A 16890-nucleotide genomic window follows, 5' to 3' on the forward strand; every position below is an offset into this window, starting at 1 on the left:
AGACTGCCCGCACCAAAGTCAGACGGAAGAACCACTGCACCATTGGGTGGCCAGATATGAGTGTCTGTGTGTGTGAATGGTTGCCTGTCACCTTGTGCCCTGTGATGTGCTGGCCAGCAATTCAGAGTATCCCCCCCCTGGTGTCAGAAAAAGAATGATTGAATACTATTTTCGCAATGTAACTTAAAACTAACAATGGAATAGTTGTACTAGTAAGTTCATTTTGTCTTCTTGTGATTATCTATGTTTTGGTTGGTTCGTTTATAACAGACAAGTGTTTTGTTAGGTCGTTTTGTTACCTGACATGTTTTGGCGTGTTACTCTGGCCTTCATTAACTCTCTTGTATTAGAGCTCATCAGATTCGAATTAGATAATGAGTACTTAATCAGTACAACAGATGTAGTGAATGCTCATTGAATAGTACTGTAAATAAAAGAAATATATATGAGTTATTAAAACAGACTATAGAAAACGTCCAATGTCGGGATCGCTAAACAAAATTCAAGATCCTTTGAGACATTCATGATTACACATGTCTTTTAATGTTTCAAGGGTGTGTCAGTGTCAGCTAGTAGTGTCTTATTGCAGTGGAAGAACAGGATTTGAAGAGGGAAATGAAACCGATTTTGATTTTCCCACTCTCGTGACTGTTTTTGTTTAATGACAGATCATTTTGTCATAACATTTTATTGTAGATACCAATGATAGTGAGTCACCACTGTCTGAAACATGACTCCAAAGCCGCCAAATAATGGTTCTTTTCTTCCTCCCAGCTACACATGCAGCATGTCCACCCAACACCAGTACAAATACAGACCCCGAGAAACTGCATGTCTTTCGTGAAAGTAACAGCCCATGCATCATTTATCTCTCTGTTCAGAGCAAAGAAAGAATGCGACCGATTCATTCTCTCCAGATGGAGTTTTATGAAAGTGGGCATGATAAATCACTTGTGTGTGTGTGTGTGTGTGTGTGTGTGTGTGTGTGTGTGTGTGTGTGTGTGTGTGTGTGTGTGTGTGTGCATGCGTGTGTGTGTGCGTGCGTGTGTTTGTGTGTGCACGTACAGTACATGTCAAACAAAGGAGGTCCAGGCATCATGATTATGTATAATTTATTACACACCAATCTTCAGGATCCAGATCCCTAAATATCATGAAGCGTCTCCGATTACAATGCAAATCCTCACATTGTGCCATGTGGTCAGGAAGGCCAATGTGTGGATACTGTGACAAGTTCTGTTGTGTTATTGTTGGTTACCCCGAGCAACTGCGTGACCACGTTCTCTTTGGATCCTAACACTGCACAACTCATTTGCTTAACCTTTGGGTTGGGTTGCTACAGCAACCTAAGGCCACACCCAAACGGTGACTCACCCTGAAAAAATCTTTTTTTCCCCCACACATTTTCTTTTTTTTTTTACAGCTGCTAGAAGTTAACATAATTTCTTTAATAGTTAAAGGCTATTGGTTGTTTGTTTAGTTGTTAAGGTTTATAGAGATTGCTTGTTTAATTATATTTTAAATGTACATTAACCTGGGGTTGTTAAAGATTGCACAAAAACATGCTTTACTTACAATGGCGGTGTGAACAAGCTTTCCTTAGAGTGAGGGAGGGTTCTCAAACTCATTTTTGTTCACAAGCCACATTCATGGCAATCATATCTGAAGTGGGTTGGACTAGTATATTTTTGTCTTAGTAATTTACTTTTTTTTTACTCTTACGTTTCAATAAACACAACTTCACATACTCATTTGTAACTGCACATGCAATCCACTTAAAAAAAAAAAAAAGGTCAGACTTAGTTAGACATGCATTGCTTCTGAAGGAGCAAGCTCTCTTTTATTCTCGACATGTGTACGATTATTACACGGTTCCACTCAGCTGCCGCGCCTCTCCGGGTGATGTCTGCCTGGGCTGAACTTTCTACTGAATTTGATTTACCCTACGTGGACATTTTACGTTATCTGTGTCAAAATTAAAGCTGATTCTGTACGCACTGTGTGAATGAACCGTGCCGGTGCAGACAAATGCCTTGGGCAGAACTGGTCCCCTGATATTCCTCTTCTGGCCTGCAGGCCATACATTTGATACCACTGACTTAGAGCTATTGACTTTAATAACAACTCTTCTTCGCAGCATTTTACTAGAAAGTAAATACAAATATTTACATTTAATATGCTAGAATACTAACTCTGATTAACCTAACTGGTTTTACTGGTTATACATATTTTAGAAGCACATTTCTCCATCTGTATATGCAGGGCTTTCATTTTGTTGCCACTATTCCTTCCCAATTTTCTTGACCAATGGCAATAAAAACACTTAGAAATGCTTGGATTTACTTATTTTCTCATATGTTAGTTTTATTTATTGGAACCAAGTGTGCGCAGAGAGGAAAAACATCAATGAAAACATGCTAGGAGGAACAAAGGAGGAACAAAACATTTTATTTCATCTTATCATTCCTTTTTTAAACCCAATCATTCTGTGAAAATGTCTGTCTCTACTATTTATTTTGCTATTTAAGAGATGTCTTTGCCAGTAGGCATCTGCTTTGACTACAATTTGATTTCTATGACTGCCGGTAGATATATGTGGGACATGGCCCTCGGTATCCCAGACAGCAGAGAGAATGTATCAAGTTGACAAGACCTAAAATTTATTGTGTAGAACTTCTTCTTTCCGACAGACATGAAAAGATTCCCTTGTTCTTTTTCTCAGTAATACCCTCCTTCACATTCCCATTCCTTCTCTCTTCATGGCCCAAATCATTGATGCCATGTTGTTGCTGCGCTTGCAGTTGCTCTCATTGAGGTGTAACATGTTATAGACAGCAAAACTGTGCTTTGAAAGCAGTGTATTTTTTTTCTGAAACTTTATTACTCACCATGGACAAAGGCGATCCACTTGGTGACAGATTTTGGCTCAGTGCAAAAAAAGGTAAGTGGCTTGTTCCAAAAAATATTTATTGTCAAACTGACACATGGTGTTTCAGAGTAGAAAGGGTTAAGTGAAGAGATTCTTGTGATATAGCTGTGAAAGATCTCCGATATCCGTTTGCTAAAGTGGCCGTATACCTTCTTCACAGCTCTGGGAGTAAAAATCATGGTTAATCGTGATGTAATTTTTACTGTTTGTGTGCTGGATTCTGGAGCATGTTTGATGCAGTGTTTTGGTCTGTCTCTATCAAATGTGCAAAATGTAGCCTACTATATAGCACCAGATGTTTCACATTAAAGCTAAATACTGCTTCTGATTGCTGATTTGTGCAAAGACAGTTCCTGCGATCTGAACCGATGAAGGGCCAATATTGAGCATAAATCAGTATTTTTTTCCACAGTTGATTGGGTTACCATGCCAGTTCTGCTTCTTTATTATTCTTGCTTGGCCGCTTCAGGAAGAGCTAGGGGGATTTAGAATCGTTTTAGTTTTCTTTGCTTATTTTGGTGACTACAGGCAAATATGTGCCCTCGCTCTTTTCCACTCTGGAAAAGGTAAAATCATAATGATCCTGTACTAAAGAACTAGTGTACTGTCTTTTTTCCTTTCTCTTCACATTAGGGGTTTTCCATGTGTCCTTATGCGTGAATTTGTGATGATTATACATAGAAAGTATTTTTTGTTGTTGTTTTTCTTTGCCTTTTTTACTGCTTGTGCAAAAGACTAATTACTTTATAGTGACTTCCACACATTCTTTTTTTGGGTTGACTAAACATCTATAGTTTTACCTTTCTGACAAGGAAAACAACTCATTTTCCCCCGAGAATTTCACCTCAGCACATTTTTAATGGAGCAATACTTTTTTTAACAGGGATTTAGGGGTTGTCTTCCAAGACGATAAAAATACTGTTTCCATTTATTTTAAGACATTTTCATTGATTTCTGAAGTTCACAACTATAACGAGAACCTGTGGTAGATCCTCAATTATACATTCAAGTAATTCTTATAGAGTTCCCTTTAGCTATGATGAGCTAATGCATTGCTGCCTCTGACAGTGATATATGAACCGCAGCTGCTCTAAAAATGAACTGTACGTACATTGACCACACAGCAACTTTGCCTTATTGCAACTTACAAAACTCTAACTAAGAAAACACATCAACAGCCTTCCTAATGTTGTAACTGATCTTTTGTTATTTAATAAATGACGTAATTAGTAAATGCTCCTGACAGCAATAGATGTCCAATCCATTTCGCTGCCAGCCTATCCCATTCAAAGAGATTGCTCATCTATCACCATCAATGGCATTGAAGCATGATCATTAAATGCCGTCCACCCCACCTCAAATGGAACGATCGCCAGTGCCAGTGAATTAGTTAATCTCTTCAAGTGACCCAAAGATGTCTATGGATTAGTCAACCAACCAGTCATTGGAGTGTTGTCTTGTTGTATTTCAATACCTAGGTTTATCCATTCACTGAGAAGAAGCGGGGAGAAGTGATAGAAGACATTAAAATACAGACATCAGTTATGTTTTTTTCCCTTTAATATATTCTGCCTATTTGGTCTGCAATTGAAAATGACCTAAAAAAACTAAACTCACCAAACAAGACCTTTTATGAATTAACTGAGGTACTTTAAAATGTATTAATGAATTTCTTTAAAAGAAATCCAACATCCATTTTACAGAACAGCAAATGATATTGGTACACGCCTCCTCATTCAACATCCTCTATGTCTAAAAGGTTCCCGAGTCAAGGTGTTGGGCCTTGATAATGCCATAGCTCTGTTAAGGACCACAGCTGTCCCTTGCTTGAAGGGTCAACCTCCTAAGTATAACTTGTCAGGTGACAAGCTGCACCAATAAAAATAGACATATCTTCCACAAAATAAATAATTTGTTCCTTTATCAGTACATCATAGTAAATGTAAGTGGGCATATGGCTCATTCCAGAATTAGAGGACATTTGGGATTTAAAAACTGGAAATCGGATTTATTTGCTGTTTACAATATTAAGGATCATCACAGTAACAAGACTTTGAATTCATGGTAATGTCACCTTTTTTCAGGAGCAGAAGCTAGCAAGCTGTTTAACTGATAATGTTGTGAACAGACTCTAAATAAGAACAATGGCAAATGCCACTTCAAAAATGAGTGAAACTTTCTTTCAATCAAGTAAAACAATACAATCTGACATTTGCAACAAAAAGACAAAAAAAATGACAGCCATAGAAAGCCTTACTGTAGTTTTACTTTTTAAAGAATTGTATATCATTTTACTACAAACTAGACAATCTTAATTTTTTAAAAGTATAAATTAAAAATATATATAATTTTCTTACTCTGATCGTATTTACTACATGATTGAATGAAGTTAGTATTTATACATTCAGTCAAGGCAAATAATTTATTAAAAAAACAATTCTGCCTTGCTAAAATAAGTTATGGTAATAGGTTTGTGTGTTTCTTGTGGAACACATTCCACCGGTAATAATTTAATAATTCAAATATGATGTTTATTAAAACAAATGTTCACACAGTTACAGGACACAACAATGTACCACACATTGTAGTGTAGTAGTTTGTATGTGGATTATTTTAAAACTTTATGGGTTGTACACAATCAGTTGATACTTATTCCTTAGCATGTAAGAATTGTTGAGTAAGGTGCAAGTTGACAATGTGTCATAGACTTGAAAGGCTTTTGCTGACCTTTGAACATCTTGATGCCAAAAAAGAGGCTACATGTGTTTCACAAATAGTGTTAGTCCTTCACATTGGGCCAGTCTCCAGCAAGCATTATTATGTCATGACAGGTCTTAAATATATTTAAAACCTTTGATAAATGTCAATAAATATAAACTGCAATTACACCACCCGGACACTACAAACAACACGAGTGCTGCTGTGACGTGAACGCTAGAGCATGGAAGCGAAAACATTATAATATAGCCAAAATGAGCAATTATGAGATGCAGGACAATACTGAGCCTACCCACTAAAATATCCAAGTGAATTCTCCCTGTACTTACTCTGGAATGTACTGTACTTATGAATGTGCATGAGGTACAGTGAGATTGACTGAACCTTGGCATCGCTCCACATCCTATCCTCTTTTAAACAAAAGCATGGAAGAGATTTCTTCCTTTTTCATTTCATTAATAGCTTCTTAAATACCTGTGCACAAACTGCAGCCTTATTGAAAATTGCCTTAACCTTCTTGCCTCATTTGAGGACACCCTGTATTTTTCTTACTTGATAGCAAGGAGTTTCCTTGTTTATGCAAATGTTAAGAAAACGTTGAAAAAATCTAACTTTAACTTGGGTTAAAAAAGGTTAAGTAAATTCAAGTTTTTATTTTGTTTTTTTAAATGGCCAAATGTGAAATACATTTACAGTTTCTTTTTGTAGTATGACGAGTCTGCTTGCCAATGGTGATGTCTTCAGTTGATTATTTTATTTATTTTATTTTGATCAGCAACTTTTGGCTTGAAAGCAAACTTATGAAAATAAACATGCTTGTCAACATTTCTGCAGGTTTTATTTTTTGTTACTTTTCCTTCTGTGAGGAGGGAGTTGTGTTCATTGCACAACAGTACAACCAAAACCTTTTTAAAATCATCATTTTACATTCTCTTTTTTAAAGTAAAGTAACATAGTTACTTCGATAATTGAATAATGAGGTAAGTAATTTATTTACTTATTTGCATAAGTTAGAAGTAAAAACAAAAAAAAAAGATAGTTATCATTATAATCATTATAATTATGATTTTTTTTTTATTGTGAAAACAATTTTGGTCATATCACCCAGGCCTACTTGTTAATGTCGAAAAAATTGGAGTAGAAACCTCCAGCCCCCTGCATGAGTTTGTGGAGTCCCTCCACAGCTCCTTCAGCAATAGAGTGCCAACTGTGGGCACCAGGTAGGGCCACCCTGAATTGGTGACGAGCACTTATACCTAAGGGAAATTTAGAGTGCCTACCAAGCATGTATTTGGGATGTGGGAGGAAACCGAAAGAAAAAAAAAACACGCAAGCCCGGGAGAACATTAAGATCACACAGGAAGGTCCGTTCCTGGGATTGAACCCTTACTCTCAGAACTGTGAGGCTAACTACATGTTCACCGGGCTGCCTACTGCATTTCAGTTCAGATCCATTTAATACTTTTCAGCATTTTGGCATTATTCCTGCTAGCTAAATAAACACCCTGAGACAATTAACTTTAGATAACATTGCCTTTTCCTGAACCCCTGTATTGAATTTATGTCCCTAGGACCTGTTTTTATGAATGAAAAAATAGGTCCCAGAGACAGGAAGACCGTTCAAGGATTAAACTAATACCTCTAAGACACGGGTATCCTCAAGAGCTGCAGAGAATGCAGGTTTTCATTCTACTTGAAGAAGAGGATAAATTTTCACCAATTTGGTGTCTTAAATGTGTAATCAGTTGATTCCCATCAGGTGCTGTAGAAGAAACCTCATTGGTTAAAGTTTCTTTGCTAGATCAGTTGGAACAAAAACCTGAACCCACTGCAGCCCTTTGTGGAATAGTTTGGACACCACTGTTCTTAGTGATACACACACGGAACAAGGTAACTAAGAATTCCTTTGGAGTCTCCTTTCCTTTGAAAGACTCATTAAGCCAATAATCATGAAGGATGTTTCGAAACATATTTGCCAAAGGTTGTGTACCTACTGGCTCGGGGCATCCTCTTACCTGCTGCCTATGCAATGAGTTGAGCTATGGTAGATAACTTTTGAATTTCAGGTTCATTGAAATATTATCTCTATCAATGCTATTCTCCAGTTCAATTTCAGTATCATCTATAAATCACAGATGAGGAAATAACTACAGTCATTGTAGTAGCCCACTCTAAAAAATAACACATTTTGTACACTAGTCTACAGTGTAATCCACCTATTGCCTTAAATCACCTGGGATAGGCTCCAGAACCCCTTCGACCTGACATGGACAAGTGGTGTTTGGGTGGGTGGGATGGATGCAGTGGATTTGCAAGGAGGAATGGATGTATGGATGGATGGATAGATGGATCGATGGATGGATAGATAGATAGATAGATGGACGGATGGATGGCTGGATGGATGGCTGGATGGGTGGATGGATGGATGGATGGATAGATGGATGGATGGATGGAAGGATGGATGGATGGATGGATGGATAGATGGATGGATAGATGGATGGATGAATGCATAACTTTTACACCTGAAATAAAGGAACGTATGAGTTTGAGCATCCATATCTCTATTGGAGTTTGGCAGTGGAATACCATTAAAAAATTCTAGGGTGAGGGATCCGTAATGTTAGATCTGCCAATTAAGGACGCTCTGCTCATCATCTCTTTTCTAGTTCACCCCAAATGTGATTGTTTGTATTAAGGTCAGGGCTCTGTGGAAGGGAGTCAAGTAGTTTCACACTCAGCTCACCAAACCATGCCTCAATGATCTGGCTTTGTGCATGGTTATTTTTTAACAAAAGGGCCTTGTTTAAGAATGATCCATTCTAGTATTACTCTACCTTTGTCTACTGTACTTACACTATTTCCTTCATGGCTATTATCTAACACATGTCTCTCTCTCTTTCTCTCACTCTCTCACTCTCTCTCTCTCTCTCTCTCTCTCTCTCTCTCTCTCTGTCTCTCGCTCTGTCTCTCGCTCGCTCTGTCTCTCGCTCGCTCTGTCTCTCGCTCGCTCTGTCTCTCTGTCTCTCTATATGTATGTATATATACACATACACACACACACTTACATTTTGCACCATTTAAGGTACAAACATTGAGTGTCAAGCTTTATTCGAGCAACTAGTCTCCTGGCTAAATGACAATGTGGCTATCCGGGTGTCTTACGCTTTATGAACTGTAGCTGCATCTTAAAAATAATGTGTTCTCCCTACACACCTACTAGCTCATTTGGCTGCTACACAAATAAATAAATAAATAATGTTTCCACTAGTGTCTGTATTTGTTACAGTGTGTGTGGTTTTAAACAGCCTGCAGGAATGCATCTTTCCATAGCTGCCCACTAAAATTGCGCAACTGTGATTCACACAGCCGTCTACTCATAGTTTGTTCTTTTGCCTGAAACTCTTCTGCATGACCTGATTTGCAGTTTATCTTTGCTTTTACCTCTATTCTGTTGTTGAGAGGTCACTCTTCGTGACACAGCGAGACAGATGTATAGAAGGGATAAGTGATCTAAGGATAGAAATTTGATCCCATGTCTCCAAGTGCTGAAAAGGTAGACTGTAATGAAAAGTTCTTTTTATAGTTATGCAAGAGTTATCAGCTCATTTAAAGTGTGGCCTTTTAATTATGTGAGCCAGGTGCAGTGGCATGTTGCATCATTTTTATAACTGTGAAAGTGCAGTTTGTATTTGAAATCTAAGTCAGAATAATATTATTTTATCAATTTCAGTAATTATTTTCAGGAGAAATTATATAATGGACATTTAAACTGCTCATGTTTTGTCATTTTACATGTGCTAAGTGTCTAAATTCATTGTCTTTATGTGACTCATTCCAAAAGTTAGATATATAGAATTACATTGGATCTGGAAATGTGTAAAACCAGATACTACCTTGCTCTTGATAACCTATATGTATGAATAAGGAGTGGCTTCAGGCTAGGATGGATGTATGCCAGCTGGTCGTCTCACTTTCCTGTAGTGTATCTTAGTTTAGAAAACCCATTCACTAAGCCGGTGCCTGTGACACACTAAAGGGCGTGTGTCAGCTAGCCACCTAGATGTTCGTTATAGTGTTTTGCGTGGGTGTGTGTGGTTTCGTCCGTGTGTATACGTGCAGATGTGTAGACATTACAGAAGATGTGTACTTTGGTGTGCTAGTGGGCGTTGCTGTAGAAGTCACAGGCACAGAGCATGTGCTCGGAAACTTTATTGGTGTGCTGTTCTATTCATAAGTTCTTTTTCTTACTCCTAATCCATTTATTGCAGACATGTTTCTCTACTTCCTGGTTACTGATGTTTTAGTTACTGAGAACTTTGTTCCATGCAAGTTTTTTTTTTCCGTAAGGAATTGAGAGAGAAGGTAGGAGGAGTCCAGCTAAGTGTGCTTCACTCTTTTTCTCTCACACTCACAGCACTCTCTCTCTCCCATTCTGTCATTGCCATCCCAGCAGAAGGGAGCAACACTTTATGCTGTGACGGGACAGACTGACATTTGTTTGAATATATTTGAATGGATTATTCTTTTTCTTCATAAAACCTGAAGGATCAACGAGAACTCAAGTGTGATAAAGTAAGGGGATACATTACACTGACTTTTCTCGCTCATTGGCGACTAATTGAATTGCAGCACGTGCTTAGCCGATAGGGTTACTTCCACACAGTAAGACGTGTGGTCAGTTGATTCTTTATTTCTACTATTAGATAGTATAAATAAAGGAAAATGGTTGCAGGTATGCTTATGCCACTGCGAGACCTAAGGGCAATATATGAGGTTCTCTTTAAAGATGGCGTCATGGTGGCCAAAAAGGACAAGAGACCTCAGACCCAGCATCCTGAGGTGCAAGGAGTGTCCAACCTACAAGTAATCCGTGCTATGGTATCACTTAAATCAAGAGGCTTTGTGAAGGAAACATTTGCATGGAGACATTTTTACTGGTACCTTACCAATGAGGGTATTGTATACCTACGTGACTACCTACGCTTGCCCCATGAGATTGTCCCAGCTTCCTTGCAGAGGTTTAAGAAACCAGTCACCACTGTGGCCATGGCTAAACGAACTGGAATGGTCCAGTCTGTTGAAGGTCCTACATCTTATGTGCCGAAACCAGGGCGTAGGGGAGAAGGTGAAAATCAAGAAGCATTGGTCGAACGTCAGAGCTACCGCCACCGGATGGGTCCCATAGAAAAAGACAACTACTCTGACAGAACCCCCAGATTCAGGGGCCGTCCACTCTCTGCAGAACATGCTCAGCCTAAACAAATGGATGAACAGTCCCATTTGTTGTTTGCAAAGGGGAAAAGCTTTCAAAGTGAACCAATGTCACCGAGCAGCTCATACCAGCAAATTGATGTTAGTCATGATAAGGGATCATCTCAGGAGAGAGTAATATCTGATGTTCAAAAGGAGGAAAAAAACTGTTTTCTCCCTACTTCAAAAGCATCTCAGAAGCATGATGTTCCGAAGGCCTTTTTGGCAGCTCCTATTGCTGAGGCTACAGATGCTACATCTCAAGGAAATAAACATGGGGAAGTTAGTCTTAGAATTAGCACAGACAAGTTGAAAATGGGGGATGCAGATGCTTGTAAAATGATTACCGATGCTACCTATTCAACTAGCTCAGCGGCTCCCAAAGCCATGATCTTAAAGAAAGGCAACAAGGAGGCAGAGGAACTGGATAAAACCTATTTACCACCCACTGATAAGGTAAAACAAAAACATTTGACCTCTCAGGCACCTGCCCAGGTAACAGGAGACCTCTTGCCAGAAACTGTCACAGCCTTCCATGACAAAACCAATGCAAAGGTGAAGGTGGATAATGCTACCGACAGTCATGTCATTACCAAGGCCATGAATAATGACAGAGATGAAAATACTGTCGATGCTGATGCAGAATCTGCGAGAGCTGTTGTGAAACCAGCCAAAAGGGATACAGTGGGAGAACAGGTTCCAGGTGAAATTATGAAAAAAAGAGTTGAATCTAAAATTGATAATGAAAAGGCAAAAACAGCATCAAAGATTGCCCACACTCAAGAGGACGTTAAAGCTCAACCACTGATGTTTGCGGATGCAGAAGAAATTCCCACAAATAAGAAAAGTCAGAACCTCATTGCCTCTGTGAGTCCAGTGATTCTACAAGGAAAATCGAAAACTGAAGAAATCTGTGTAAACACAGCACTGGAGTCTTCGGTAACTGAAGTTACTACAACCACTGTCACATCAATAATTGTTAGTGCTGAAAAGAGCAAATCTGAAAAAAACAAAGCCCGAAGCAAGAAGAAGAATCTAAATGCAGCTCATTCTGTGAAGACAGATGAGCCATCAGGACCCGAAGAAAGATGTGAAACCCCTGTGCAAGCTTCTTTATCAGTAGAAAAAGACACTTCTCCTCGGGTTAGTCAAAAAACTGTGCCCTCCGAATTGGCTATTGTAAACAAACAAGTCATTGAAGGAAGCTCTAAATCCAAGCGAAAGAAAAAGAAATCTCAAGCTGAGAAAGACAAGATTAGTGAGGGGACAACTGAGACAAAAATAGAAGACACAAATACAAAAGACATGACCTATGAAAAAGACCAGATCCTTGAACCAAGCACAATGCCCAATGAACCTCTTTTTGCACAGACAAATAAGGCTAAACCAAAAATAAATAATGACGGAGAGCAAGTAATTGATGCCTCTGTGACAACAGACAAGAAAACCTCTAAACAAACAAAGGCTATTTCTGAAGCGTCACCCTTGCCATTTGGCCAGAACCATGCGGTGCCCCCAGTGGCCCCTCAAGAAGTTGCACAAACTAAATGTATTCTGCCTCACGTGGAATCTAGGGACATTACTGCTACGAAATTGGAACCTGTGACAGAGCCAGTGCAAGAATGTGCCCAGGTCGGCAAAAAGCATTCAAAATCATTGAAAAACGTGAATGTAAAAAAACACGTAGACACTCCAGTGTCTTCAACTGCAGATGTAAAACTGGAAGTAGAAACACTGCCATCCACTAAAATGACACCATTGCCTCTGGGCACAGTTAAAGACTGCCTCTTTGTGACCTCTGAACCACAAAATCGCAATGTTTTTCCGAAAATGACTCCTGCAAGAATGTTCACTGAGGAAACCAGTCAGGCAGCAGCTGTGCTCTTGCAGGCCCCATCAGACAAAGGGGAGGTGGAGCCAGTTCTACTAGTTGCAGAAAAAATCAAGCAGGAGGTTCCGAAAGCAAAAACATCCTCCACTGTTAGGGAAGCACCCATAGCCAGAGAATTAGTGTCAGCAGAGTCAGTGGTAAAAGCAGAGGCAGCTGTAGCTCAGGCACAGGCCAACCCCCTTGTCAAGCAAGAAGAGCCTCCCATAGTTGCACAACATTCAGCCACTCCGGCAGCAGAGAGCGGCACAGCAAATAAGCTCGCTGTGTCAGAGGCCTCGAAGCAGAAGGAAGAAACGAAGAGGGGCTCAGAGGAGGACACACCCTCTGCCACTGCAACACTCGTAAGTGGCAAACCTCACGTGGAAGACACAGTTTTGTCCCCAAGCCCGGAAACCGACGAGGCCAACATGAAGAGGAAAATTGTTGTAGTTGAAGAGACAGTTGAGGTGAAGCAGCTTGTTAGTCCGCAGGCAACTGGGGAACAGTCAAGTCCGCAACCTGTGCAGCGTGAAACAGAAGAAGAAGAAGAGTTGGACTTGGATGTTTTGGAAGAGATTGCCAAAGAGAGGGCACTTTTGGCAGCGACCCCCGGTGTCAGGGTGCAAGGAGCTTCCCCTGAAGTAAACTGGGATCACTCCCTGGAGGAGCCAGAGGACAAGACATGGCCCAACTTCATTGAAGGTTTGTGTACCAATTACTCTACTTTGTGTATTTTACTCCATTGCATTTTGTCTTGCACATTGATTTCAATATAAAACAAAAGCATGTGCCACTAATTACTCTTGAATGTACTGTAGACAAAATAAACTATGATCCTTATTCAATTATCCTTGGGCTGGGTTTTAAACAATTATTCTTGGGCTGGGTTTTAAAATGGATTAAAACATGTAATATAACTGAACAAAGACACTTTCGTTTAAGGTCATTTAAATGTCTCTGTTTATGAATAGACAGTGTGAATTATCTATTGACGTATGCATGGGAATTAATTTTCTCAGAGCTATTATTGATACATTTTCTGCAAGGCTGAACATACCAGGAATGTTTTCTTGCTACTGTCAGTTATCACAGAGTAGTGATTAGCTTCTGCACAATCAATGCTGAAACAATTGTTTCAGAGGCCCCCCTTGTTGTCAATTTTAAACTGTTACTCAGTGCTTACAATGCATACAATGAATACATGAGTGTTTCTGTGTACCAAAGGTAATTGATTAAGCTAAAAAAAATCCAAAGTTGATATTTAAGGTGCGGTATTCTGGTTCTGTAGGATGATAAACTAATGTGCAAATAAGTAAAATGATCCTTCCAGGCCTACTCTTTACATTTTTGGGCAAATTGGATAATACAGACCTGAGGTCACTCCAGCAAGGTGGGGCTGTTTGTTGAGATTCAGCCTCGCCTGGTCCCAGCAGAGATTCTCGTGCCAAAATTAAGGGAAGGGGGTGTGGTGTGTTTAAAAGCCTTTCTGATCCTTTCACTTGTACTAATACTTAATCACAGTTAAAATATGAATTCATCACCAATTATTAGTATTATGGTTGACCATTGGTTCCTTCTCGTAGCTTTATTTGTATGAAAGAAAGGTTTGATGACATTCCATTATGCAATAACATATGTAAGATTTGAGAGGTATGCATTCAATGTGATAACAGCTCTGTAAGGTTGCCTAATTTTTGGGATAACTGAAAAAAAGTTTAACTATCTGTTTTTTGCTTGTCAACTGGGGAAAAAAATCAGTATTGCTACTGAATTCTGTTCTTTTGACTCAGAATAATTGGAAATGAAAAGTAAAAAAAATTTAACTGTTCAAAACACGTGACAATGTATAGAAACTCTCTTTGGGTGTAGAGAGTGCTTCATGGGCGTTGCCTGGTGTGGGTGTGAGTAATAGGGACAGAGTGAGGGAACAGCTTGTTCATAGCTCTCCAGTTGTATTTATTTTGCTTTGCGTATGACATGAGATCTGGATCTAGTTAGCAAACGTGATTCAGTCTGTGATGAGAATCTAACAATTCCCAGTAAAGTATAAATGGATAAAATGTGCCTTAGACTGAACTCCCCAACAAAAACAACAGAGTTCAAAGACTGCTTTATCTTTTGTGGTGAAGTACTAATGCTGATTTTTTTTATACGCAAAGGGGTGGCAAACTATTAAAGCCAGCTGCATTATCAGTGTTTGGTGTTCCACTGCTGACATCTACTGTCCATTTCCAACCACTGTTGCATGAAATATCTCTTCCAACAAGTTAGACAGGTGGCATCTGTGTCCTTCAGATTTGACCTTAGATGACGTTGCACACATGATGTACGTATGATGACAATTAAGTTATTTTTGGTACTAGGAATGTTTGTGGCCTCAGATTAATACTGCCATATTTATGTGTACTTTCACGCAAATTATAATTCTACACATTTTTAAATGTTAATCAGTTACTTTTGTATTATCCACTAGAAAGAATGTGGATAATGCTGTTTGTATCTGTGGTGCCAATATCCAATGAATGAAGTGTGTTGCACAAAGGCTGCACACATTCCACATGCTCTGAAAAAGTTTTTCAACTCTGCCCACACATGGCACTAGCGACAACTGAACACATTATGGAAGTGCCACTGAGGTGTGCCTTGTTGTCAACTATGAACTATTCTCCAGTGCTTAATTGTGTAATGCTTCAACCAAACAAGATTACAACATTCCGAAATTAAATGTAACCCTATGTGTGTGTGTGCTAGAAAGGGAGGGAGAGGCAGAGAGAGGGAGCGACGGGGAGAAAGGAGAGACCGGGAGAAAGAAGGAGAGACAGAGATAAAGAGGGAGCGAAAGAGGGAGAGAAAGGGAGAGAGAGGGACAGAGAGGGACAGACAGAGAGGGACAGACAGCGAGGGACAGACAGCGAGGGACAGACAGAGAGGGACAGACAGAGAGGGACAGACAGAGAGGGACAGACAGAGAGGGACAGACAGAGAGGGACAGACAGAGAGGGACAGACAGAGAGGGACAGACAGAGAGGGACAGACAGAGAGGGACAGACAGAGAGGGACAGACAGAGAGGGAGAGAGGGAGAGGGAGAGAGGGAGAGAGGGAGAGGGGGAGAGGGAGAGAGGGAGAGAGGGAGAAACTAGGGGAAAAGGGAGATTGAGGGAGGCAGGAGTATAAGTGTGAGTGTGAATGGTTGTCCGTCTCCTTGTGCCTTGCAATTGGCTGGCCACCGATTCAGGGTGTCCTCTGTGTGGTGACTGTAGTTAGCTGTGTGAGCTTAAGAGGCTCATAAAGAGAATAACTGATAATGTACTCACTGAAAATAAATCGGGAGTTTCATGTAATACATGACACTCTTGTGTTCACAATGGACATCGTGTAAGGCATAACCAAAAGTATATTCCCAAGACACAGGGAATTATTTCTAATATTTCAAAGAAATGACGTGTTGACAGCTCTCCAAATGATTGTCTCTGCATACAAGAAAGTAAACTATATTTAAAAATTGTTTGTGCATTGCAGTAATCCCAAAAGAAATATGGGATTAACGATAGTAGCGCCAAGCATGCTGAGCTATCTTGTGGCATAAACATGGGTGATGGAGTTTAAAATTTGAGTTAGTTATATTTGGAATTTGTTAAACATGCAAGGGGGCAACTTTGATTCATACCTAAAACTCTATGTTATTCCAAAATAGTTATACTGAGACTATTTAAAACAAATACATACAGTAAAGTAAGGCAAACCCCAAATAACGGTTATTTAGTTGGGTTTGAATTAGATTATTTTTTGTTAGCATTATTGCTAGTGTGTGATAGTGTAGGGGGCCCAATTGTGCTTGTGTCTCCAGGGGCAAATTTGCTAAATGGCCCGTCAGAGAGCTTCCATCAGTTTCTATCTGTGACACTATGTGATCATCTGGCTTTGGTAGATATTTATAGCCCCCAGTCAGCCCCAACCCATTCTGCTTGAACATCCAGCCCTCAGAGCCCCTCGCCCCTGCCCTTTCCCCAGGCTTGGGGTCGTCCCTCCTCCCCTGGCCAGACAACCAGGCTGACGAATCCAAGCAGCAGGCACAGTCTGTCAAAATTTAACACTAGAGAGATACAAGTCAGTTCAGAGACA

At 39.7% G+C, this 16890-nt stretch overlaps 1 protein-coding gene across 8 annotated transcripts in view; it reads left to right on the forward strand.

The window, feature by feature from the left end:
• Nucleotides 1-16890, forward strand: part of plecb (plectin b) — an 86517-nt gene that overhangs the window by 26084 nt on the left and 43543 nt on the right. For 2 of the 8 annotated variants that reach the window (XM_077598894.1, XM_077598895.1), the window contains exon 1: nucleotides 9875-13469. The exons of 4 other annotated variants lie outside the window; for them this stretch is intronic. In XM_077598894.1, coding sequence (XP_077455020.1) covers nucleotides 10370-13469 — 3100 coding nt within the window. In that variant the 5' untranslated portion in view covers nucleotides 9875-10369. Of the gene's footprint in view, nucleotides 1-9874; nucleotides 13470-16890 lie in introns of those variants that run through there. 2 more of the 8 variants (XM_077598896.1, XM_077598897.1) reach the window with 2 other exon arrangements.

This window comes from Stigmatopora argus, chromosome 4 (assembly GCF_051989625.1).
Source record: "Stigmatopora argus isolate UIUO_Sarg chromosome 4, RoL_Sarg_1.0, whole genome shotgun sequence".
Classification (NCBI taxonomy): Eukaryota; Metazoa; Chordata; class Actinopteri; order Syngnathiformes; family Syngnathidae; genus Stigmatopora; species Stigmatopora argus.